The sequence below is a fragment of the Eretmochelys imbricata genome, chromosome 9 (assembly GCF_965152235.1).
Source record: "Eretmochelys imbricata isolate rEreImb1 chromosome 9, rEreImb1.hap1, whole genome shotgun sequence".
Lineage (NCBI taxonomy): Eukaryota > Metazoa > Chordata > Testudines > Cheloniidae > Eretmochelys > Eretmochelys imbricata.
In genome coordinates, this window is record NC_135580.1 from 23,981,743 (window position 1) to 24,009,116 (window position 27,374).

Consider the following 27,374-nt stretch of genomic DNA (forward strand, 5'->3'; position numbering starts at 1 on the left):
TTGTTATGCCCTTGGATGCTGCCTGTTGTAGCACAAAGGCAAAGCTGAATATCAACTCCGAGTTTCAACTCTGCAGCTGTAAGTGCCACTAAAGAATGTCATTGAGGAGTCACGCACAGGTAAAACATCACCAGTTTATATTTGTTGTTCTGTGGATTTTCATCTTCAAATGTAAGAAATACTGAATATGAATATGGTGGGACTGCTTCTCTTCTCATTCATAGCAATGTAATCTCATTGACTTCTATGTAGTTACTCTGATTACCCTACTGTAGTTGACAGGAGAATCTAGTCCACTGTGCTTTCATTTCGGATGATTTAATTTGCACGTTTTACTAGCTCTCTTTCTGTTTTGTTGTGAATAGTCCAGAAAAAGTAAAATCCACTGCATTGATACAAATCTTTGTATCAAACCTATAAAACCTACAAGAGTAGGCTCACCACAGGATGAATGCAGTGTACTGGGCATGTTATTTAAGTAGAGACTGTTGTTTCACTGAATTATTTCCTATGAAGACCTTAGTGCTCTGCATCAGTTTTGACCTTTGTTTGACATTTTACAGTTGTTTCAGGAAAAAAGGCACAACGCTAGTGTAAATGAGATTATAAATTAGCCCGGTACATTGAATTACAAATATAAGAGATCTGAACAGGTCATAGGTGGTTATATGTGAACTGTTTTCAGAGTAACAGCCGTGTTAGTCTGTATTCGCAAAAAGAAAAGGAGTCCTTGTGGCACCTTAGAGACTAACCAATTTATTTGAGCATGAGCTTTCGTGAGCTACAGCTCACTTCATCAGATGCATACCGTGGAAACTGCCTGTTTACTTACAATGCTGCAGGTAGAGCTCAAATTAAGGCCCCAGGTGAGATGAGTTTGTGTGGCCTTGACTCTGTATGATGCGTTGTGAGAGACACCTGACTGAACCTCTTTCTTTTAGAATCAACGAGGATTCTTTATGACAAGAATTATTATGTGTACTGATAAAATTTTGCTTTGGAGATAGCCCACTGATATTACATTTGTATTTTTTTAAATCCATACAACTTGAAGCATCTTCTATAATATAACTTCTCCACATTTTTTAACATGCCATTTAATGGTGTGTCAAAAATAAATGAAATGTGTATGCAACGAGTAGGCATCTTCAGAGCCCTCTTACCCAGGATTGACAGCAGTTCTAAGAGGTAGTATCACACAGGTATGACCAATCAGTGTATGGGTGGAAACTATACCTGGGAATTAGAAATACAGTAAAAAGTTTCATATTTGACCATATAATATACATATTGCTTAGGCATGGGATTCTCTATGCTAATTATATATGAAGGATGCCTCAAACCTGTACAGTATACATGCCTTCATTAAGACCTTGCTCCTCTCAGTCTCGCACGCATGCACTGAGCCCTCCAGGCAAAATGCTATCCCTGACCTGTTCTACAGCCTGCAGGCTGCTGCAGAGATTGAGTTCCCTCCATATCCCTTAGAGCGTTGCACTTTGGTTTCATCTCCTGGCTTTTTGGTCAATGTGTATGTACAGAGGGTCACCAGTGGACATGGAGTCTCTCTAATAAATTATGGAGAGGGGTCACTACAGATTGAGATGAGAAGGTCATGGGCAGGTAGGAAACAGCCTCGATATTGCACGTACACAGAATAAGTGAGATTTATCCATAAGAAGGAATCTGGATGGGATCAGGAGCTGCAAAACCTAAGTCCAGCCTTGTTTTGAGTCATGCTCCTTACAATCAATAACTAGTATGCATAGGTTTCATTTAAGGCACACTCCCTGTCACTTCTAGAGGCTCTGTACAGCAGATTGCTAGCAGTAATGCAGCAGCTTGATTTAATGCAGAAATTCCAGGCAAATATGGTTACACCTGATCCCCTCTTTTGGCTCTTACACCACCTTTCTTACCCAGCCCCACCATACAACCAACCATCCTACAAATAATTAATTCTTTGCAAGATTCTGCATTTACCATGATTATGCTACATGCATTTGTCCTTAAACCTCCAAACACTTTCAGACATGATTTTCTTTCAAAATTCAGAATATTCACTCTTCCCTGTTTGCACACGTACGGGCAAATTCTGCTCAGTTACATTGTTATAAATCTAGAGTATGCCACTGAAATAATTTATACAAATGCCAAAGGGAGCAGAATCTCACCAATAGTCTTGGTATCTGTTAAGAGCTAGACTCAGGAAGACATTTGCAATGTGTAGCAACAATAACAACATTATTGAACCTACTAACTCATGAACAATGCTACATATTCTCATATCAATAAATTGTGTTGTTTATATCAAGCATCTATGTACTCATATATATATCTAGTGATATATCTTTTATATAGTACTCCTACAATGATAGCCACTAGTGATTAGGCTGAAGTTGTCTCACTCTGATTATTTTATGAATTTGTTCCATTTATAGATACACCTATCATCAACATTAGGCATATTTACTTATGATGTTTGGGCTCTGGAGGAGACTTTATGGCATGAAGCAGGAGGAAGTAATCCAGGTCACAGTTTCTCTGCTAAAAGAAAAGGAGTACTGTGGCACCTTAGAGACTAACAAATTTATTTGAGCAAAGCTGTCATGAGCTACAGCTCACTTCATCGGATATGACTTGGAATATTGTGTTCATTTTGTGACATCCCATTACGAGAAGATATTGACAAACAGGAGGGACTTCGGAGAAGAGCAGTAGAACTGATAAAGGGGCTGAAGGAATTTTCTCATGTGAAATGCTTTCAAGAGCTAAGTCTGTATAGCTTTAGGAAGTGGTGGCTGGCCATGTGAAATATAAGATAAGATATTTGAAAAAGGGAGAATAATTATTTATGCAGTGGGGAATAACAAGGACTAATACAATGAAAGTAAGGGAATATTTAGTCAAAATATCAGGCAAATTTCTTGACAATTAGATCTATACAATTGTGCAATCGTTCTCCAAGGGAAATGGTGGCAGCCCTATCATTTGGAACATTTAAAACTGGAATGGACATAAAAAATAAGGATCAATTCTCCTTTGGCTGTGGGATATGACAGATAATCTAATAGCTCATTTCCATATCTAACTTATTGTGTTCTGTTGTGTCAAAGCTCTATATGTTAAAGAGTCACCAAGTAAGTTAGGCCTTGACAAAATAGGGTAGGTTGACACATTGCAGAGGTCTTACAAAATGAAGACTCTGTTTCAGTGACAAAAGGGAGTGTTTTAGGTTGTGTTGGCTTAGGACATACCTCTAGGTTGTCAGACCATCATTTTTTTATGTAACAGAGTTGATTGCATTGTGAAAAAATATTTTCTTATTCTTTGCCTTCTCAGAAAAGATTTAATACTGTTTTAAGTGGGCCTGTAACCTTTCTTCTAATGTCTGTGTTTAATTTACTGGGGTCATGTGATGTGTATTTTAGTTTCTTCTTGTGATTATGATGAAATTTGAAGGTTAGCTGCTGTTTGCATATATTTGTGAGTGTTTGCAAATGTACTTTATTCCTCATGTGGTTCATTCTTTTCTCTGTATGGTCTCAATCACACAGTGGCCAACTTTCATGGGGTAAATAAGCACCCTAACTTTCACAATAACCCCAGAATCAAGCTAATCCCATTTCAAAACAAGGCCAAAACAAGCCAATATCTAAGAAACCCCAGCACTCGATGTGACTAGATTTTCCTGGCATGCAGTCTGGCACTGTGGTGGGCCCACTGTGCACCCCTGACTCTCTCCCCTTCTTGCCCCTGCTTGCTCCCCCCCCCTTGCCTCTGCCTGTTGAGAGCCAATCAGAAAAAAGAAGCAAAAGGCTACAACAAGCTACAAGCCAAAAACTAGCCAACGAGCAACTCACAAGCCAATTAAGCCAAAAATAAGCCCAATTTCTGCATTTTTTCCGCAGGTTTGGCATGTCTCCTCAGTAAGCAGACAATTTCTATCATTGTAGAGCTGCGGATCCTGTCTCCAACTGTATGTGAGGGTATGTCTTCACTACCCATCGGATCGGCGGGCAGCGATCGATCCAGCGGGGATCGATCTATTGCGTCTCGTCCAGACGCAATAAATCGACCCCCGAGTGCTCTCCCGTCGATTCTTATACTCCAGCGCCACTAGAGGCGTAGGCAGAGTCGACGGGGGAGCGGCAGCAGTCGACTCACCGTGGTGGAGACACCATGGTAAGTCGATCTAAGTACGACTTCAGCTACGTTATTCACGTAGCTGAAGTTGTGTAACTTACATCGATTCCCCGCCCCGCCCGTCCCAGTGTAGACCAGGGTTGAGATATTGTAGCCTTTGAAGGGCCGTTGCCATATTCCTGCTCACTATGATTTTATCACTTCTGAGTGTTCAGAGAGTGAACTTTGGCTCCACTTGCTCTAGATCCTTTCAATATTCAGGCCTGTTGCAGGGTGCAGTCCTGGAACACATCACTGCAGTCACCTTGCCTCTGTTCCCCTCTTGGTTATCTAATCAACTCCCATGCACCAAGAGTTTTAAAATAATGTTCCCTCTTTGGGGCTGTAATTTATTAAGTCCTCACAAAACAAATACACAGTTCCTTTAGCCCTTCCTCAGGTCTTCCGATTTACCCGTGTTCCATGGGTTCAGGCTCTGGCTCTCTCTCTGCTCCTCACTTCCCTCTGAGCTTGGGAGCTCTGCTGGTCCCACTCTGGCCCCTGAAGACCTCCCCCCAAGTTTTATCCTACGCCCAGTCCCTGTGCTCTGCGGTGCATTGAAAACTGTTAAAATTACCAGCTGTAACTTTAAATTTGAGGGTGTTTTCTTGATCCTAATTACAGATTAAGGAGCACTGTAGGGATGTGTGTGATCTGGGCCTACCTCCTGTCAGTTTGCAACTAGCTAGCCTGGAGTAAGGTGGGTTGTGCCTCTCTGTTTTAGAGAACAGCTTGCTTTGTCTCTCAGGTTTTGGGTTCTTGTGCGTTAGGGTTCTGGAGTTTAAGGAATAAAGTAGTGCTATGTTGCAACTCTCCAGCACCATTATTATTTTTTTTATTGAATTCTCTGAGTGAATGCTATGAACAGAAGATGCTCAAACTCCTCCATCCCTTGGAGCAAGGTCTCCACAGCCCTGCTGCATGGGGCTGTGCTTGAATCCTGCCCCAGCTGATCATCATCCAAGCTTTGCCAAAGGACAGCCTCCATGCAGCTCTCTTTTGCCTGTAGGCTTCCTTTAAGATCAGAGCACTTATAATTCTCAGCAGGTAGTCACATGGCGATCCTTCCCAGAGTGACTTGTTCCTAAAGATACCATGCTTTGGAACAGGGTTGGCTGGTCTCAGAACTCCACTGCCTTTAAAGGGATAAATCAGACATTTACAAACTCTTGAATGGCCACACTGAAAACAGTAGGATTACTCATGGAGTCAGGCAGGTATTGCTCATCATGCTTAGGGGTATTAAAACCTGGTCCTTGTACTCAGATCAAGGGAAATCTGTTGTGGCTTCTTAGTGAATTGTTCTTGCTGCACTATGCAGGTTACCAGCAACAGTAATATCTTTTCTGTTCTGTTTCTTAGACCTTGCTCTTCAGTATGGTATCTGAACACCACAGACATCTCTTGGTTTATCCCACTAATAGTGATGTCCTGCAAGATTCAGGTAGCAGATCATCCCATCATCAATAGTAAAGAACAGCATAATTTAAAGTAGGCAAGAAATACACAAAGCATGCAATATTTAAAATATTCCTTGTGGAATTTTGGACAGTTGATGTACATAAGGATTTGCCTACAGCTGATGTATGTGGAAAAAGGATTCTTAGCTCATCCTAATTGCTGGTTTTTTTCATACATCAGGCTTCAGTTGTGAAAACCTTAATCACATGCGTAGTCCCAGTTCATCATAAGTAACAGTTGCACAACCTAGCTTACCAGGTCCAGTCCCTCCTCCAGTTCAGATCTGGGGCACTGTTCTTAGCCTGCTGTACCTGTTCAGTGCCCACACACACACACATATATCCTGCTCACACAGTTTCTCTCTGGGCAGAGGGGGGAAAAAGAATCATACATGACAGATGTCATGGCACTTAATACCCTTTTGGAAAGTGCTCAGATATCATGGTGATGAGGATAGTATAACAACCTGAATAGAATGAAATGGAGAAGGCTTCTTTCTTTATAGCTATCTGTGTAGACTCTGATTCAGTAATGTACTTAAGCAGATGCCTAACTTTTTTGACTATTCACATTCCTGAAGTTAGGCACATGCTTATTAAGTACTTTGCTGAATGAGAGGCTAAGTACCTTTCACAAGCACTCATTGAAAAATCTTTGGTGAATCACAGGGTGACACTCCCAGAATTTTGCTAATATGTGCTTTTTTTTTTTCAGATCGTGGCAGAAGAGGTCTCAAAATGTGCAAAAGGTTTACTGTACCTAGTAAACTGCTGACTAGGTTATGGGTTGCTACATCACCAGCCTCATTTGACTGAAGCACATGGTACAAGCAGAGATTTGCCTGACTGGCAGAACACATAAGCCATGCATCATCTGTTTGGGCTGGTTTTGGGACAAAAGGACCTTTCACGTGCAGGGGATCTATTCTCCTTAGATGATGCTGAGATAGAAGGAAGCCTGTCAGAAGCTCTTGAGCAAATAAAAATAATTAGTTCATCTCCAGTAAGTAAGACATGCTCCCCCAATCCTTCTGCATGAGATAATGTATCATGAAAAGAAAGGTCAGAAAACAATGACTGCATAAGCAGAACACCAAAAACAGATAATAAATCTAACCTTTTAAAAACCACAAAAGTCCTAAACAAAATGTCAGATTCAAAGACTTCAGCTCTTGCATTCAGTTCTCATTCTTCTGAATTTTATTTTAAGAAAAATAATTTAAACTGATCTTGGTCACACTTCATATCAAGAGTCCATTTATAGTGTATTGAAGGTTAATAAATGATGAATAGATGTTACAGTTATGCTATGGCTACGAATGAAATAAAGAATGCATGTGTCTTGGGGCAAGAACATAAATACCATCATTTCATTTCTGAGAGAATGACACCCAGATCCGCAGCCCTTCTAAATTTTGTTCTGATGGAATTGCCCCTAACAAGAGGAGTCCCTGCTTTGGTTGTTTTCTCAGCTCCATTACAGCATTTTATAAGCTTATGAAGGAGACAGAGCAGCATAAGAAATAATAGGTTGACCTGGTACTCGGCACTCTTTGTGAGGGTAGCTTAAATTCTCCATATTCTGAGCCACCAGTTCACGCCTTCAGGTGTGCTCTCTTTGCTAGCTTATCTTCTGCTCTTGTGTGGGACTCCCAGAGCAGCTGACAGATAACCTATCAGCATGGTCCAGTACTGATCTTTCGTTAATCTGACCAAAAGAGAGTATGAAAACCAGCACACTGAAGGGAGTTGGATCCACAGGCTGAAGGATGGTTGTTGATTGGAGGACCTGAGACTGAATGGGAAGTGCTCACAGACACAGTCATTCCAGGGCTATAAATTGCTATCACGCAAAGACATGGACACTTTCTTCACCCACCCACTCCCTGGCAACCTTGATTTTCTTTTCTCTGAATCCATTCTGTTTTTAGCTTTTTACCTTTTCTCAATTTCACCTCTTTCTTTCTCTTTCTCTTCCGCCTGCCCTTTTCTTCTAAGTTTTCTCCCACTCCTTCTCTCACGCACCCCCTCCTCTCGTATTAGTAGCTTCTTTTAATTATTTGGTTACTTATAGCGTTGGCTATCTTATTATAGAGTCAAACTTCCCTCCCTCCCTGCCACATTGTGATGTTGCTGAATTCAGCTGCTAAGTACTGTAGGAGTTGGTAGGAGACAGACAAAGATAAGATACTCTGAAAGCATTTTAAGAAACTATTTGTTTATTGGTTTAGATCTCTCTAACTCTTCCGTACCATGGATTCATATAGTTTAAGGCAAGAAGGGACCATTAGATCATCTAGTCTGACCTCCTATATGTCATGGGTGACTGAATTTCACCTAGTTACCACTTCATTGAGTCCAATATCTCTTGTTTGACTAAAGCATAACTTGTGGTAATGCTTGAGTCAGCCCAATCCATTCCTCAATTATATTTCAGAGCAGCCTTGAGCCTGAGCCATTTTGAAAACCCTTAAATCCCCATAGTGACCACTTTTGATTGGAATATACATCAGCTTGCAGAAGAGAAATGGTCAGCTGTAACAAGACCCTAATATATTGAACTAGGAAATGTACGTGCACTTTTCTGGATGCATATATCATAGTGATTTTAAATGGATTTTGGCAACATACAAACCTCTAACTTTCAGAACTTTTGAACACACTGTTGCTTGTGGCCACAAATGCTCTAAATCATCAATTAGGGAAATCACTGTGCAGAGACAATTCTTTCCTTGCGTCATTTCTTTGACAGCAATTACTGTTGCACATTTTTCCAGAACATTATTCAAATCAGTTTAGCTCTTGACTCCGCTTATTCCTGGTATATTTCCGCTAATGGCATATCATCAGCATTTGCAGATATCCCTCCTATCATAGTCCTCTGAGACAACAGGACTGAATTTGCCACTGATATTTTGTACTAAACTGCTAAACCATGCGACATCCTAAAGAACAAAGGATTTCTTGTGCTTCTAAATTCCCTAAGGCTAATTCCCACTAGAGGGCAGCAGTGCTCAGTGATATACTTCATTATTGCTGTGGAGCAAGGCTTCTCACAATTTTTAAATTCAGATTTTGAGCTGCCAAGGTGTATTTATGTTGGGAGACTCCTAGAGTTGCAGAGTATTCTGCTGTACATCTTTCTATGGCCAAAAGGCAGCTAGTGAATACAAATGCAAACTTTAGTATGGATCTCTTGCTTGTTTCTGTTTCCAGCCAACACCTTACTGGCTATCTTCATATTATTCTACTTCTGTTTTAATCAAAATTTTATCTTAAAAAATAAAGCAAACTCTTTTTAACAAGAGGAGGAGAGATCTCCTGGAATTGGAAGGAGGAAAAGCCAAATTGCAGGATCAGATACCTTGGCAGGGTAGGTCAACTGATCACCTCAACAGCTTAAAACGTACATCCAATGTGCTCATTTACACCAGTGTAAGTCTGGAATTACTCCACTAGATTTAATAGAGGTACTCCAGAATTATCCCTTTGTAAATGAATGTTGAATTTAGCCCAAATTCTTAAATATTTCCATGGCTAGCCGGTAAAAGTAACGTATTTTTTGATGAATACTTATCTTGTGTTTGGCCTCTGTGCCTCTTTGAGGTAGAATATTATAGTTTAGCATGAGTGTTAGTTGTTGTATATACTGTGTCTGAGTCTCCATTGTAGTCATTTACACTAGTGCAAAATGGATGTTTTGGTAGCATTTTGTATCTAGTTTGCAGAGATGAAAATAACCACACAGCATGCAGGGAAACAGAGAATCAGGCCTGCTGAATCAATTTCTGTTCTTAGTTACACTGTGAATCTGAAATATCTCCATTTACATCTGTGAGTCTAAAGAATTGCATAACACAAGTTATTTGGACTGCTTGATGTAATTTTTTTACATTTAAATGTTTTAATATTATAGTAATATACAAATAGAAAAAATATAAACCAGGGATTTCAAGGCACATACATTCACATCTATTGAACAGGGAAGCCATAGCTTCAAAATGGGGGACTACAAAAATTCACAATCTTAATAATTTAATCCATATTTTTTTTGTAGGAGCACAAATTATTCCTTTGTGTTAAATTACAACTTGGAATAGTTAAAGACCTATGACGTGATTAGAGTTTTGCTCTCAATATTCTACTTATTTATTGTATAGATGACATGAAGAAAATGGAGAGTTAAATTAATTTAACATCTTCTGGTTCATTTTGTGGCATTCTTTAAAGGATGACACTTCATTTGCACAATACAATTTTGTAACCCATATTTTCTTTAAACCTAGGACTACCAGACTAACGACAATGACCAAGCAGTGGTGGAAATCTGTATCACTCGAATCACCACTGCTATCAGGGAGACTGCATCCATAGAAAAACATGGAAAGGCACTTGTGGCTCTCTGGGAGTCATGTTTAGAGCACAATCTAAAACCTTCAGGAAAAGATGAGGACACACCACATGCAAAAATTGCGTCTGATATCATGAGTTGCATTTTGCAGGTAAGCCTGGATCACAAGAAATGCCATATCACTCACAGTGTCATAGCTTAATAGCAATTGTACTTAGTTTTTCTTGGGGTGTATTGGAGTGCTCACATTTATTGAAAAAGCCAAGAATTGGATCTTCATGTTAATTTATACTGTTAAATGTATATGATGTATATTGAGGCCAAGTAAATGTTTTAGCAGCATTCTTATCTTTTGAAATTTTGTGTGTGGTGAATTTCTCAACCTTAATGTTGCATGAACACTAGACGTTTGCATCTTACATAAAAATTAAACTGTGAAGGATAGTATTGTAGCAGCAGCAGTGGCAGATGGGAAAGACAATTCATTCAAAACCCATTATTTTCAAGGCACTTATGACTCTTTGGAAGAAAAGTATCATTTGGGGCAAAGGTTGAAGAGGATCCTTTAGCTGATAGAAATGATGCCTTTCAAGAGTGAGGATCCCATTTAAAGGCTCAGTTGTGATGCGGAGTCCAGATGCAAGATTGGAAACTAATTTATGGGCCAAATTCTGACCTTGAACACACAGCTCAGATTTTGATCCTTTATCTGCTTGGAGAATCTTTGTTCTATAAGTAGTTGTTTTTGGACAGTCATATGTTTTAACTGAAGCAGGCTCCTGATTGTTTTTCCAGTAGAGCATATAAAGGGCTGTGGGACTCATTTACATAATAGTTTCTGTGTAAACGGAAGGTCAGTATGGAAGGTCAGTATCAATGGTGGGAAAAATTACATGCCACAGGCTGGTCGTCAACATTCAGTTGCCTGCTTCAGTGAGAACACCTAGCTATGTTCAATGGTGTGAAATGTTTCTCCGGTCAGAAATAGGGTTAAAGTCAGAACACTGGGTCCATATTTGTATATCGCTGGGGTACCACTCTCAGGAAACCAACGTTACATATTGTTATAAATCTGAGTGCTTAGTGTTAGGTACTGTTATGTTACCTCACTGTCTGCCTTTTGGTGACCTAGCATAAGCAGGCACAAGCTACAGAATAATGAGGCAGGCATGAATTCAAAGTAAGCAAAGCAGCTGAGTCTGTTTACCAGTACAGAAGGGTATAGATGAACCTCCCCTCCTGCTGCTGATGACACTGTTACCAAATGTTTTCCTCTCTAGGTGCAGAGGGGGGATGGGCAGACATACCTCTGAACAGCCTTCACTTATGGAAGAAGTTACACCCTTTGCGGGCTGTGTGAGTGTGTATCCTAAGGAACACACTCATCCAGCCTCCATACTAACTCTGCTACAACACCTACCCCTAGCCCTGGATGACCTGGAGAGAAAGGATCAGTAGAGGGCACCATAATGTCTAGAGAAGTGGTAAAGGACGTAATATCCTGAGTTTGGGGTACAGCTTCAGGACAGAGCCAGAGGCTTTGTATGAGCTGGAGCAGCAGGTCGGGTGCAGCATCCTGGGAGCAGGCTACGGAGAGAAGGCCCAGCAGCAGGCAGCCTGAGAGCTGGCACTGACAAGCTGAGAGCCAGCAGGAAGCAGACTATTAGTCAAAGGAGACCAGCAGCAGGGGGAACGTACATGTGCAGCAGCTGCCTGCAGGAGGAGTACAGGACATGTGGAGGGCAAGAGGACACTGTGTAGGAGGCCCAATAAGACAGAAGAACTGAGTGAGCTCTGGCAGGTGGTAGAATCTGCAGCCAGGGTTTAATTGCCCCTAGGAGGGATAGGCTGGAGAGAGTAGCCTAGGTACTAGCCCTGACAAACCTTATGGAACAGCTCCCTTTTTACCTCTCTATGACCCCTTGGGCTGAGTTATGAACTGTTGGGCTGACCTGGACATCCAACTGTTGAAGCCATTATTTATACCCTTTATTTCTGTCAACACTGGTAAAATAATCCTCAATGGTTTATTCAGAATGGGAGACTATTAATGGGGACCCATCAATGACCTTAATCTGTACAGCCTGGGTATGTTCCTCTCTGGGGAGGGATATTGCAGTAAAAATGAGGAAGTGGAAGCAGGCTGGAATGGAAGAAAGGAACCGAAATTCACTGAGAGCCTGTTACAGGAAAGGGAAGTGGAGTTGTCTGAGAAGTTTATTGTTTTAAGGGTACCTTCTATATGTGTAGTTATCCTCGGCTGGCCCATGCCGAATCTTCCCAGCACACTGTTGTTTCTTTGGCCAGTCAGTCTTCTGAGTCACCTGCTTACCCCAGCACTGATGTGTCAGCTCTACATACTGCATTTCATTGCTAAGATCCCTTCATGCAGTTCCCGTATTGTTGCCAATTTGTCTTCTGCACTGACCGACTGGCAGCAATGTGCCAGATTTGACTCAGACTTGCTCTTTAAATGAACTTCTCTACATCTTCCCAGCGAATGCTGGTTGTTGAGAATGAGGTATCTTCTAGTGTGTGTCACTCAGTCTTTCCCTGTAGTCGCTGAAGCAACAGTACTAAAGGCCTTGGTGTGTTAGTGTCTACTCCAGACTACTGCTCAAATAGTTGCCAAAAGGTCCCCATTATGACATGTTGCCCTTAAAACTTCTTGAGATTAGTCATCTAGTTTGGCTCTTGGTTGGAAGTGTTGAAAGTCCAAAAGAAGCAAAAAAAGTGAAAGAAAAAAGAACCCCAAATGTGAATTCACTTCAATGAAATTGCAATTTACAATCCTCCATATGCCCAGTTCTGTTCTTTTCAGTTCCCAAACTCTGGGAACAGTTCCAAATGAATTTACAATGAAGAAAGAAAAAAAAATCTACCTGAAGCTCAGATAGGTGTTGATCTTGTTGAGGAATATAATTCCTGAGATCAGCAGAATAAGTCTCCATTGTCTTAACTCTGCTTATTATTATAACATTGTCAAAATAAAGCATTGCTTATTTCCTAGATGAACTGTATTTGTTAGCGTTAAATTTATTCTATTAGTTCAGAGTACACACCATAAGGGCCTGACTAAAAACCCACTGAAGTGAATGGGAAGACACCTATTGACTTCAGTGAGCTTTGGATTTGACCTTTAGTTACATGTTAATATATTTACATGTTAGGTACAGATAGTATATTTTGAGACTGGAAAAATATGTAGCAAGAGTTTGCTATACAGATAATGGTAAAGTGGTCTGTAGCTTTTTTAGTCACAATCAATAGTGGGGTGGAGGGAGGGAATGTGGAAAGGCTGTTAAGCAGTGGGAGTCCCTGGGAGGTGTTTGTCTGGCTGACTCAGCCAGAATTTCTCTGGAGCCTCTGATTAAGGCTCTGATTGGCAGGACCAAGAGCTTTGCTACCCTTTTACAGAATGTAATGAATAATGGTTAAGCTCTGGCTGTCGGTGCAGAGGAGGCTGGGACACTTCCCCACTAATAAATGACGATCAAATCCAATTTTTCTTAGAACTGGATGAGTCTTTCTGTAGATAGTTCAGACATTTATGTTAAATGACAATGCATGTTTGAAAGTCTGTGATGTGCCAAAGTTCACCATAGGGCATGGGGTAGGCAAACTCTTTGGCCTGAGGGCCACATCTGGGAATAGAAATTGTATGGCGAGCCATGAATGCTCACAAAATTGGGGTTGGGGTTTAGGAGGGGGTGAGGGCTCTGGCTGGGGGTGTGGGCTCCGAGCTGGGGCCAGAAATGAGGAGTTCAGGGTGCGGGAGGGGGCTCAGGCTGGGGTGAGAGAGTGAGGTGCAGGGGGGCGGTGAGGGCTCCAGTTGGGGTGCAGGCTCTGGAGTGGGGCTGGAGTTTGGGGTGTAGAAGGGTGCTTCGGGCTGGGACTGAGGGATTTGGAGGGTGGGAAGGGGATCAGGGCTAGGGCAGGGGGTATGGGTGTGGGGAGAGGCTCAGGGGTGCAGGCTCCGGGCGGCACTTACCTCAAGCAGCTCCTGGAAGCAGCAACATGTCCCTTTCCTGGATCCTAAGCAGAGGTGTGACCAGGTGGCTCTGCACGCTGCCCCGTCCACAGGCATCTCCCCTGCAGCTCCCGTTGGCTGTGGTTTCTGGCCAATGGGAGCTGCGGGGGTGGCACTTGGGGCAGGGGCAGCATGCAGAGTGGATCCCTCTGGCTGCCCCTATGTGTAGCAGCCGGAGGGGAGACATGCTGCGGCTTCCAGGAGCCGCGTGTGCAGCCTTCGACCCTGCTCTCTGGCTGACGCACTGGAGCAGGCCAACCCCAGACCCCGCTCTCCAGTGGGAGCTTGAGGGCTGAATTAAAATGGCTGGCAGGCTGGATGTGGCCCATGGGCCGTAGTTAGCCCACCCATTAGAGGGCATTATGCAATCCACCCTCCATGTGTTTGCTGTATTCATTTTTTTAACATAAAAAAATCACTCAGAATCAATTAAAAAGAAATCAAAGCTGAGAACTTCTACAAACACATTTGATGCTTTTAGAATCACAGCTACACCATGTGTTACTTTACAGAAGAAAGAACAATTTGAGTTTTTATACAATCCATGAGGGACAGTTGGAAAAGTAATGAATATCTCACACCTGGATTGAATGTTACATGTTCTGTTGATATTAGCAGCAGTTAGGTCCCCAAGGTTTGCAAACTTTGCTACATTATATTATTGAAATCTGTTTTTCATTGTCACCTGCATATTTTCATAAGTGAACAGTCATGTACAGATATTTATTAGGAGCAGCTGAAACCTTACTCTGTGCTTCCATTTGAATTAATATATTTTCTCTGGCAGCTAAGTATTTTATCATCCTTATTAGAGACAGCTTCCTCTTCTGTTCTGTTTTCATAAAAGAGCTACATCCTAGCCAAAGAGCCAGATCATATCTGAAGTGAATGGTGCTGTGGGGGTGGACATGGGTGTATAACCTGAAGGCAGAATTTGACAAAAGCCTGTCCCAGTCATAAGTAATAAGGAATTATGTGGATTTAAACATGTTGCTGTGTAAAAACTCCATTAGTTTTAAGTTTAGTGTTGCTGTGTAAAAACTCCATTAGTTTAAGTGTAAAACTCCATTAGTTTCTCAATATACACACTCTTTTGGCCAGATGCTGATGGTTCCAAAGGGTTGTCCCGGCACCTGGGAATGCTGGAGCAACATAGATACCCTGACCTCAGTCTTTTTCCCCTGGCCACAACTCTTACAAGAAAGGGGCAGTGTAGGAGTTGCTATGACACTCTATACTGCCTGAAGACTCCCCTAGCATAGGGAATCCTCATGTGGTCAGGTAAGCCTGGTTGAGGGCTGTTTTTAAGCACTTGAGCAACACAAAGCAGTCTTAAATTAGGGAATATGATTCATTGGGCCCAATCCTGTTCCCACTGGTGCTATCAGCAAAGGTCCAATTGACTTCACTGGAAGCAGAAATGGGCCAAATGGAATTATTTAGATGGAACCACAATATTTTTTTAACTGTTCACATGTATATTTTTTCACTCAAAGCTACTCCAGACTGAATCGTATTCAAATTTCTTTGGAGCGTATTTATTTTTGGTTTGTTACTGTGCTTGTATAAGAGTTTAGCACAGTGGGGCCCTGATCACTGGTTGTGGTTCCTAGATGCTAGCAAACTAACAACACATAATTCATAATAATGTCAAAGACAGTCATGTACTACAGTGTCAGAAAGATGTTCAAATGTGAAGGGAGTTTAGAAAATTAGAGGATGAAGGAATAATCAAGGGAAAAGTAAAAGAAAGTATGACTCAATTCAGTCCTCAGTTACTTGGACACAAGTCCGATGGACCTCAGTGAGAGTTTATGTATGTGTACTCTAATGGAAAACATAATTTGACAAAAAGAAAAGGAGTACTTGTGGCACCTTAGAGACTAACCAATTTATTTGAGCATGAGCTTTCGTGAGCTACAGCTCACTTCATCGGATGCTGTAGCTCACGAAAGCTCATGCTCAAATAAATTGGTTAGTCTCTAAGGTGCCACAAGTACTCCTTTTCTTTTTGCGAATACAGACTAACACGGCTGTTACTCTGAAACCTGTCATAATTTGACAGTAGATGTGTATAGATTGGCTAAACATTTACCATAGGCTGTCCTTGGTGTTTTCAAACATTTAAAGATTGCTATATCTTTTGTTAGGATCAAATTCTAGGTACACATGCAACCCACAGTGACTTCATTTGAAGTTGTGCACACTTTTTGGAAGACAGAGTTTGGCCTTAAAGGAGAAATAGCAAACTTGAAATACTTGTAGATGGTTTTTAACATCATGGATAGGAGTTATTTGTGAAGGGACTGGGGAAGGATACAAAGAAATTGTATGGAATTATAAAAGGAAAACAGAAGGGGAGTACTTGTGGCACCTTAGAGACTAACAAATTTATTAGAGCATAAGCTTTTGTGAGCTACAGCTCACTTCATCGGATGCATACAGTGGAAATATAGTGGGGAGATTTTATAAACACAGAGAACATGAGACAATGGGTGTTACCATACAGACTGTAACAAGAGTGATCAGGAAAGGTGAGCTATTATTAGCAGGAGAGCGGGGGGACCTTTTGTAGTAATAATCAAGGTGGGCCATTTCCAGCAGTTGAAAAGAACAGTAGGATGAGAAAATAAACAGGGGGAAATAGTTTTACTTTGTGTAGTGACACATCCACTCCCAGTCGGATTATCAGAAAATAATTCCAGATGATAAACTGATTAAATTAAATCTGTGAAACAGTCTCTCAAGCCTACTTGTCAAGTGTCCTTCATTTCAAGGGATGTCATTCCAATCCCAAAGTTATCTATGCGCCTCCCCCCGTAATTGGTACCCTGTTACTTTTATTGTTGAAAATTATTTACCTCAAAAATAAAGACTTATGAAACTGGGGTTGCAGAAAGAGTCATTTACACAAAAGGAATAAATCCCACAGCATTTTTGGTCTCCTACAAGAATAATTTTGTATATCCCTGATTTTGGGGCTTTGCCACATATTGCAGCCCACATTTCTGGCTTGCCAGGTTGAGAAGCCTGCACCTAAAGGAACACATGGAAGCAAAATTGCTTGGGAAAAAAAACAAGATAATATAATGTACTGTAAGTAACAATCCTGCATTGGCAGAAGGTTAGAGGAGAGGGACCGCTTAATAGGTCTTCTCTCTAATTCTGTTATTCTTTGGTTGGTGAGAATATTAACCATGACATTCTTATTGATGAGTGCACTGCAATGTCAATAATGTTCTTTAGCTCATTTGTGGTTTTCTGAATACGATCTGAGTCCTCTCCAAAGCAGTGTTCTCCTCTGAGTGCTTTCAAAACAAGAGATCCAGACTGCAAGCTCAATCATTCCAGTGTAAATCAGCTCCACTTGACTCAGTGAAGTGACTCTGGGTTTATATCAGCATAAATGATAGCAGGACTGGACCTAGATTACAAATATGTACATTGTTTCACAACTGGACATTATAGCAATGGATGCTTATATTTTGGGGAATTTGGGATTTGTCACATGTCTATATGGAGGATTAGCCTTGAATTTAGCAGTTGGTGTCCAGAAACTAGTGCAGTTGCACCAGAGCAAACCCTTCATACAGATAAGAAAAGTCACGATTTGCACTGTTGAAGATTTACCCCTGCTTGAAATCAGGGTAATCTGCATCCTCACATATTGAAGCTTTCCTTATTTGCATGAGTCTGCACTGATTACTGGCTACTGACTGATGAAATTGGGGCTAATTCCCAGTATAGACAAGGCTACAGTGTACAATGAAAGAATTGAGGTGATAAGCCAGTGACTATATCACTTTTGGTACAATGAGCTAAATAATTCACCTATCAACAGCATATTATACTCTACCCTCCATTTATTTCTTCTTCTGCAGGATGAAATTACTCATTCCAGAATGGATAAAATACTGTATGTCACAGCTGTCAACATTCTAGTATCATTCTTATTGTCAATTACGTAGTATGTTTGTTACTCCAGTTGTTGAAGTAGGAAATAGGTACACTAGCACCTAGAGCTGCAGTAGTTTGACATTTCCCGTCTTACTGTTTTCCCTCTTTAAAGACTGACTTTAGTGGTGTTACCAAAGAGTAACCTTTCTCTATGTTTTATACAGTTGTTTTCTTGATCACCTGATTTCTGGTTTTCAAATTTTGTCAGCATTAAACTTGATTTTAATCCATTTTTTTCAGCTGCTTATTTTTCAGTGCCCTCTCTTTTTTTCACAGAATTACAATCAACCTCCAATAATGGCTTTAGCTGTCCCCGTGGCAGTGAAATTTCTGCAGAGGGGTAACAAGGAACTGTGCAGAAACATGTCAAGTTACCTATCCCTGGCTGCAATTACCAAAGCAGATCTGCTGGCTGATCACACAGACGCAATTGTGAAAAGTGTCCTTCAGGGTATGAATATTTTGATCATTCTGCTATGAGACTTTGGGGCCCAATCCTGCAAACCCCCCACACATGGATTTTTCAGGATCAGATGCTAATACTAGATTATATGAAGAGAAAGATTTCAAGTAAAGTATATAAAGGCTTACAGTATTTGATAAGCCTTATTGATTAGAAAGCTTTATGGTAGACTGTAAGATCTTTGGGGCAGGAATTATGTCATCCTATCATAGAATCATAGAATCATAGAATATCAGGGTTGGAAGGGACCCCTGAAGGTCATCTAGTCCAACCCCCTGCTCGAAGCAGGACCAATTCCCAGTTAAATCATCCCAGCCAGGGCTTTGTCAAGCCTGACCTTAAAAACTTCTAAGGAAGGAGATTCCACCACCTCCCTAGGCAACGCATTCCAGTGTTTCACCACCCTCTTAGTGAAAAAGTTTTTCCTAATATCCAATCTAAACCTCCCCCACTGCAACTTGAGGCCATTACTCCTCGTTCTGTCATCTGCTACCATTGAGAACAGTCTAGAGCCATCCTCTTTGGAACCCCCTTTCAGGTAGTTGAAAGCAGCTATCAAATCCCCCCTCATTCTTCTCTTCTGCAGGCTAAACAATCCCAGCTCCCTCAGCCTCTCCTCATAAGTCATGTGTTCTAGACCCCTAATCATTTTTGTTGCCCTTCGCTGGACTCTCTCCAATTTATCCACATCCTTCTTGTAGTGTGGGGCCCAAAACTGGACACAGTACTCCAGATGAGGCCTCACCAATGTCGAATAGAGGGGGACGATCACGTCCCTCGATCTGCTCGCTATGCCCCTACGTATACATCCCAAAATGCCATTGGCCTTCTTGGCAACAAGGGCACACTGCTGACTCATATCCAGCTTCTCGTCCACTGTCACCCCTAGGTCCTTTTCCGCAGAACTGCTGCCTAGCCATTCGGTCCCTAGTCTGTAGCGGTGCATTGGATTCTTCCATCCTAAGTGCAGGACCCTGCACTTATCCTTATTGAACCTCATCAGATTTCTTTTGGCCCAATCCTCCAATTTGTCTAGGTCCTTCTGTATCCTATCCCTCCCCTCCAGCGTATCTACCACTCCTCCCAGTTTAGTATCGTCCGCAAATTTGCTGAGAGTGCAATCCACACCATCCTCCAGATCATTTATGAAGATATTGAACAAAACCGGCCCCAGGACCGACCCCTGGGGCACTCCACTTGACACCGGCTGCCAACTAGACATGGAGCCATTGATCACTACCCGTTGAGCCCGACAATCTAGCCAGCTTTCTACCCACCCTATAGTGCATTCATCCAGCCCATACTTCCTTAACTTGCTGACAAGAATACTGTGGGAGACCGTGTCAAAAGCTTTGCTAAAGTCAAGAAACAATACATCCACTGCTTTCCCTTCATCCACAGAACCAGTAATCTCATGATAAAAGGCGATTAGATTAGTCAGGCATGACCTTCCCTTGGTGAATCCATGCTGGCTGTTCCTGATCACTTTCCTCTCATGCAAGTACTTCAAGATTGATTCTTTGAGGACCTGCTCCATGATTTTTCCAGGGACTGAGGTGAGGCTGACTGGCCTGTAGTTCCCAGGATCCTCCTTCTTCCCTTTTTTAAAGATTGGCACTACATTAGCCTTTTTCCAGTCATCCGGGACTTCCCCGGTTCGCCACGAGTTTTCAAAGATAATGGCCAATGGCTCTGCAATCACAGCCGCCAATTCCTTCAGCACTCTCGGATGCAACTCGTCCGGCCCCATGGACTTGTGCACGTCCAGCTTTTCTAAATAGTCCCTAACCACCTCTATCTCCACAGAGGGCTGGCCATCTCTTCCCCATTTTGTGATGCCCAGCGTAGCAGTCTGGGAGCTGACCTTGTTAGTGAAAACAGAGGCAAAAAAAGCATTGAGTACATTAGCTTTTTCCACATCCTCTGTCACTAGGTTGCCTCCCTCATTCAGTAAGGGTCCCACACTTTCCTTGGCTTTCTTCTTGTTGCCAACATACCTGAAGAAACCCTTCTTGTTACTCTTGACATCTCTCGCTAGCTGCAGCTCCAGGTGCGATTTGGCCCTCCTGATTTCATTCCTACATGCCCGAGCAATATTTTTATACTCTTCCCTGGTCATATGTCCAACCTTCCACTTCTTGTAAGCTTCTTTTTTATGTTTAAGATCCATTAGGATTTCACCGTTAAGCCAAGCCGGTCGCCTGCCATATTTACTATTCTTTCGACTCATCGGGATGGTTTGTCCCTGTAACCTCAACAGGGATTCCTTGAAATACAGCCAGCTCTCCTGGACTCCTTTCCCCTTCAAGTTAGTCCCCCAGGGGATCCTGGCCATCCGTTCCCTGAGGGAGTCGAAGTCTGCTTTCCTGAAGTCCAGGGTCCGTATCCTGCTGCTTACCTTTCTTCCCTGCGTCAGGATCCTGAACTCAACCAACTCATGGTCACTGCCTCCCAGATTCCCATCCACTTTTGCTTCCCCCACTAATTCTACCTGGTTTGTGAGCAGCAGGTCAAGAAAAGCGCCCCCCCTAGTTGGCTCCTCTAGCACTTGCACCAGGAAATTGTCCCCTACGCTTTCCAAAAACTTCCTGGATTGTCTATGCACCGCAGTATTGCTCTCCCAGCAGATATCAGGAAAATTAAAGTCACCCATGAGAATCAGGGCATGCGATCTAGTAGCTTCCGTGAGCTGCCAGAAGAAAGCCTCATCTACCTCATCCCCCTGGTCCGGTGGTCTATAGCAGACTCCCACCACTACATCACTCTTGTTGCACACACTTCTAAACTTAATCCAGAGACACTCAGGTTTTTCTACAGTTTCGTACTGGAGCTCTGAGCAGTCATACTGCTCCCTTACATACAGTGCTACTCCCCCACCTTTTCTGCCCTGCCTGTCCTTCCTGAACAGTTTATAACCATCCATGACAGTACTCCAGTCATGTGAGTTATCCCACCAAGTCTCTGTGATTCCAATCACATCATAGTTCCTTGACATTACCAGGACCTCCAGTTCTCCCTGCTTGTTTCCAAGGCTTTGTGCATTTGTATATAAGCACTTGAGATAACCTGTTGATCGCCCCTCATTCCCAGTATGAGGCAGGAGCCCTCCCCTCACAGACATTTCTGCCTGTGCTTCCTCCCGGTATCCCTCTTTCCCACTTACCTCAGGGCTTTGGTCTCCTTCCCCCGGTGAACCTAGTTTAAAGCCCTCCTCACTAGGTTAGCCAGCCTGCTGGCAAAGATGCTCTTCCCTCTCTTCGTAAGATGGAGACCGTCTCTGCCCAGCACTCCTCCTTCATGGAACACCATCCCATGGTCAAAGAATCCAAAGCCTTCTCTCCGACACCACCTGCGTAGCCATTCGTTGACTTCAACGATTCGACGGTCCCTACCCAGGCCTTTTCCTTCCACGGGGAGGATGGAATGTGTATAGACAGTGCCTATGTATGTGTATAGACAGTGCCTAGGCCAGTGGTTCCCAAACTTGTTCAGCCGCTTGTGCCGGGAAAGCTCCTCGTGGGCCAGGCCAGTTTGTGGGCCAGACGTGCTGCGTCTGCAGGTTCGGCCGATCTTGGCTCCCAGCAGCCACGGTTCGCTGCTCCAGGCCAATGGGAGCTGCTGGAAGCGGTACATCCCTCGGCCTGCGCCACTTCCCGCAGCTCCCATTGGCCTGGAGCAGCAAACTGCGGCCACTGGGAGCTGCGATTGGCCAAACCTGCGGACGCGGCAGGTAAACAAATCAGCCTGGCCCACCAGGGGCTTTCCCTGCACAAGCGGTGGAACGAGTTTGGGAACCACTGGCCTAGGCCATTCACATGCAAATGGACTGCAAATAATAAACAGTAATATGAGACAACATTGTGCATATCAAGCCTTTATCCTTCTTGCTTATACCAATGGCAAAATTCCACTGACTTCAGTGGGAGTGAGATCAGACCCGTTCTCTGAGAGTGTCTGAGGTAAATTTTTAAAGCATTGCAATGGAGTTTTATTCCCCTATGTGCTATTGTCTTTAATAAGAATTCTGTGGCTAAATTTTTGAAATTTTACTCTGTGGGTTGAAATTATTATGGTAAAGAAGCAAAATATTATTCCATACTTTTAGAGGGTAATGCGATTTAGCTGAAAGAATTCTATTTACAATAGGGCCTTATTTTCCAGATAAGGATGCTGCCAGCGAGTTACAATAGCTGGTCGAATTACTGTGGTGATGTTGTTCTAAAGATGATAGGTCTTAACCCAAGCATATACATTCTGTATATATTAAAAATCTTTGGGATCCATTTATTTTATGATATTATATGGAGAGAGAGCTAAGATGGATGGTAATTTATTCCTTAAACAGTTTGATACCAAATCATTAAGATACTTATAAACTGTGGTGAGAGTTTGCTCTTTCCTGCCTGCAGTTGGTAACCAGTACTGGCTTTCACCCATTTTACAGTGATGTTCATGAAACAACAGTGGGCCAGATCATCTCACAGAAATCTGTGAGCAGAAAGGGTCTTTGGGGACTGGTCTCCCCCTTTCCACGTGGAAGTACGGGTGCCCTCTCTCTGTCTCAGGACCATAAGAGGGGTGTGAGCTGGTAGGTTGGGCAGACAGGTACACTATATTTATTGCTCTCCCTTTCTAGCCTGGTGTGGAATCCACTTAAAAATTAAAATGGCCTAACTCTTCTGTGGAATCCATCTGTGCAGTGGAAGTTTCCCAATCCCCTCTCTTTAGAGAAATGGTTGGTGAAGGAGTTCCAGTCAGCAGTAGTACTCCATTGGATTCATACCAGGCTGCCAGGGAGCTGAAGCCGGTGAGCAGGAGATCCCAGAGTCAATATGAATGGTCCTGGCCTCTAACAAATCTCAGAGATCCAAGGGTTTAGTGGGGTGAACCCTCTATTTCATGTTACAGAAAGGCAAAGCCCGCCATCTTCCCCATAATGATCTGGTGAAAGTTTCACCCATTGTAGCATTACAATTGTGGTTGGAGTAAGACTTTAAAAGACATTATTTCACAATAGGACAAAATGTTGTAAAAGAAATGAATTTACTGTTGTGTCAATGGCTATTTCTTTGTAATGTATTGCATTTCTGAGAAGACATAGCAGGCATAATTAGCACACGCATTAGCAAGTGTTGCCAGTGCAGGATTACAAGGTGCTTGTAACATGGTCCAGGGGAAAGTCAGCACGTTGAATTTTAAAGTTACTACTAAAATTAAACATGCTGCTGTTTATTGGCCTGTTTGAGATTAATATCTTTAAGCCATGTAACATTGCTGAGAAAATAAAATCCAGGGTGAAGAATATTACTGAATATTACTGACAAAATAAATGTCTGTCTGGATCAGTAAAGCCAAGACTAGTGTCATTATCATATATTAAGATTTTAGCTTGTATGCTAACATTTGGGGAAACAGTGTTATTAATAGGTTTAGAGTAGCAGCCGTGTTGGTCTGTATCTCCAAAAAGAACAGGAGTATTTGTGGCACCTTAGAGACTAACAAATTTATTAGAGCATAAGCTTTTGTGGGCAACAGCCCACTTCATCAGATACATAGTGTTATTAATAGTAAGAACCAAACTGGAACAAGAATTGGTCCTTAAGATATAATCATAGATATGGGAAAATGTTGATATTTTTAAAAGGACACAATTGATTTAATGCCGCAGTATGCTGACACCTGCTCTAGTTTTGCATTTATATAATTCCACCAGCAGATGTTGCTATGGTCATCAGAGATTAAAATTCCAAATTAAAAAAGGGAACTCTGAATTCTTGCGTTTAACACACTTTTCCTAGTTATTTGTGTTTTCATCAATAGTATTTCAATCAGGAAAGATCTGGATTTCAAAATGTTGCTAAGAACCATGATTTAAAACTAAGACAGTTTATTGCAGGGTGGGGGAAGGCTAATAAATATGGATGTGCAAAGATAAATGGACACAGAGGGTCTATTCTGTTCTCAGGTGGACTGAGGCAAATCCAGAGCTATCAGTGCAGTTGCACTAGTGAAACTGAGAACAGAATTTGGCTCAATGCCTGAAAGAGTTTGGGAGCTAATGGATTTATGGACATAGTAACTACAGTGGGGAAAATGTTAGGCTGCATGACTTATTTATATATTATTAGCCATGAAAAGCTATTTAGGAAGAATGTTTAGCTAGAGTATTATGTTTAGAGCAGGAGAGTGAGTTTGTGTGTGTATGGAGGTGGGGGGTGAGAAAACCTGGATTTGTGCTGGAAATGGCCCACCTTGATTATCATGCACATTGTAAGGAGAGTGGTCACTTTGGATAAGCTATTACCAGCAGGAGAGTGAGTTTGTGTGTGTGTGTTTTTGGGGGGGGGGGTGAGAAAACCTGGATTTGTGCTGGAAATGGCCCACCTTGATTTTCATACACATTGTAAGGAGAGTGGTCACTTTGGATAAGCTATTACCAGCAGGAGAGTGAGTTTGTGTGTGTGGTTTTTGGAAAAAGGGGGGGGGGGGGTGAGAAAACCTGGATATTTGCTGGAAATGGCCCACCTTGATTATCATACACATTGTAAAGAGAAAAGGAGTACTTGTGGCACCTTAGAGACTAACCAATTTATTTGAGCATGAGCTTTCGTGAGCTACAGCTCACTTCATCAGATGCATACTGTGGAAACTGCAGCAGACTTTATATATACACAGAGAATATGAAACAATACCTCCTCCCACCCCACTGTCCTGCTGCTAATAGCTTATCTAAAGTAATCTTCAGGTTAGGCCATTTCCAGCACAAATCCAGGTTTTCTCACCCTCCACCCCCCCACACAAATTCACTCTCCGGCTGGTGATAGCCCATCCAAAGTGACAACTCTTTACACAATGTGCATGATAATCAAGTTAGGCCATTTCCTGCACAAATCCAGGTTCTCTCACTCCCTCACCCCCCTCCAAAAACCCACCCCCATACACACACAAACTCACTCTCCTGCTGGTAATAGCTCGTCCAAACTGACCACTCTCCAAGTTTAAATCCAAGTTAAACCAGAACATCGGGGGGGGGGGGTAGGAAAAAACAAGAGGAAATAGGCTACCTTGCATAATGACTTAGCCACTCCCAGTCTCTATTTAAGCCTAAATTAATAGTATCCAATTTGCAAATGAATTCCAATTCAGCAGTTTCTCGCTGGAGTCTGGATTTGAAGTTTTTTTGTTTTAAGATAGCGACCTTCATGTCTGTGATTGCGTGACCTGAGAGATTGAAGTGTTCTCCGACTGGTTTATGAATGTTATAATTCTTGACATCTGATTTGTGTCCATTTATTCTTTTACGTAGAGACTGTCCAGTTTGACCAATGTACATGGCAGAGGGGCATTGCTGGCACATGATGGCATAAATCACATTGGTGGATGTGCAGGTGAACGAGCCTCTGATAGTGTGGCTGATGTTATTAGGCCCTGTGATGGTGTCCCCTGAATAGATATGTGGGCACAATTGGCAACGGGCTTTGTTGCAAGGATAAGTTCCTGGGTTAGTGGTTCTGTTGTGTGGTATGTGGTTGTTGGTGAGTATTTGCTTCAGGTTGCGGGGCTGTCTGTAGGCAAGGACTGGCCTGTCTCCCAAGATTTGTGAGAGTGTTGGGTCATCCTTTAGGATAGGTTGTAGATCCTTAATAATGCGTTGGAGGGGTTTTAGTTGGGGGCTGAAGGTGACGGCTAGTGGTGTTCTGTTATTTTCTTTGTTAGGCCTGTCCTGTAGTAGGTAACTTCTGGGAACTCTTCTGGCTCTATCAATCTGTTTCTTTACTTCCGCAGGTGTGTATTGTAGTTGTAAGAAAGCTTGACAGAGATCTTGTAGGTGTTTGTCTCTGTCTGAGGGGTTGGAGCAAATGCGGTTGTATCGCAGAGCTTGGCTGTAGACGATGGATCGTGTGGTGTGGTCAGGGTGAAAGCTGGAGGCATGCAGGTAGGAATAGCGGTCAGTAGGTTTCCGGTATAGGGTGGTGTTTATGTGACCATTGTTTATTAGCACTGTAGTGTCCAGGAAGTGGATCTCTTGTGTGGACTGGACCAGGCTGAGGTTGGTGGTGGGATGGAAATTGTTGAAATCATGGTGGAATTCCTCAAGGGCTTCTTTTCCATGGGTCCAGATGATGAAGATGTCATCAATATAGCGCAAGTAGAGTAGGGGCTTTAAGGGACGAGAGCTGAGGAAGCGTTGTTCTAAATCAGCCATAAAAACGTTGGCATACTGTGGGGCCATGCGGGTACCCATAGCAGTGCCGCTGATCTGAAGGTATACATTGTCGCCAAATGTGAAATAGTTATGGGTAAGGACAAAGTCACAAAGTTCAGCCACCAGGTTAGCCGTGACATTATCGGGGATAGTGTTCCTGACGGCTTGTAGTCCATCTTTGTGTGGAATGTTGGTGTAGAGGGCTTCTACATCCATAGTGGCTAGGATGGTGTTTTCAGGAAGATCACCGATGGATTGTAGTTTCCTCAGGAAGTCAGTGGTGTCTCGAAGGTAGCTGGGAGTGCTGGTAGCGTAGGGCCTGAGGAGGGAGTCTACATAGCCAGACAATCCTGCTGTCAGGGTGCCAATGCCTGAAATGATGGGGCGCCCAGGAATTCCAGGTTTATGGATCTTGGGTAGTAGATAGAATATCCCAGGTCGGGGTTCCAGGGGTGTGTCTGTGCGGATTTGATCTTGTGCTTTTTCAGGAAGTTTCTTGAGCAAATGCTGTAGTTGCTTTTGGTAACTCTCAGTGGGATCATAGGGTAATGGCTTGTAGAAACTCGTGTTGGAGAGCTGCCGAGCAGCCTCTTGTTCATATTCCGACCTATTCATGATGACAACAGCACCTCCTTTGTCAGCCTTTTTGATTATGATGTCAGAGTTGTTTCTGAGTCTGTGGATGGCATTGCGTTCCGCATGGCTGAGGTTATGGGGCAAGT

General features: G+C 42.6%; 1 protein-coding gene across 2 annotated transcripts in view; it reads left to right on the plus strand.

Moving 5' to 3' along the window:
* Positions 1-6,510: 6,510 nt before the first annotated feature.
* VEPH1 (ventricular zone expressed PH domain containing 1) overlaps positions 6,511-27,374 on the plus strand; it is a 147,844-nt gene continuing 126,980 nt past the window's right edge. For both annotated transcript variants that reach the window (XM_077827020.1, XM_077827021.1), the window contains exons 1-3: positions 6,511-6,648; positions 9,932-10,147; positions 18,260-18,434. In XM_077827020.1, coding sequence (XP_077683146.1) covers positions 6,511-6,648; positions 9,932-10,147; positions 18,260-18,434 — 529 coding nt within the window. The remainder of the gene's footprint in view (positions 6,649-9,931; positions 10,148-18,259; positions 18,435-27,374) is intronic.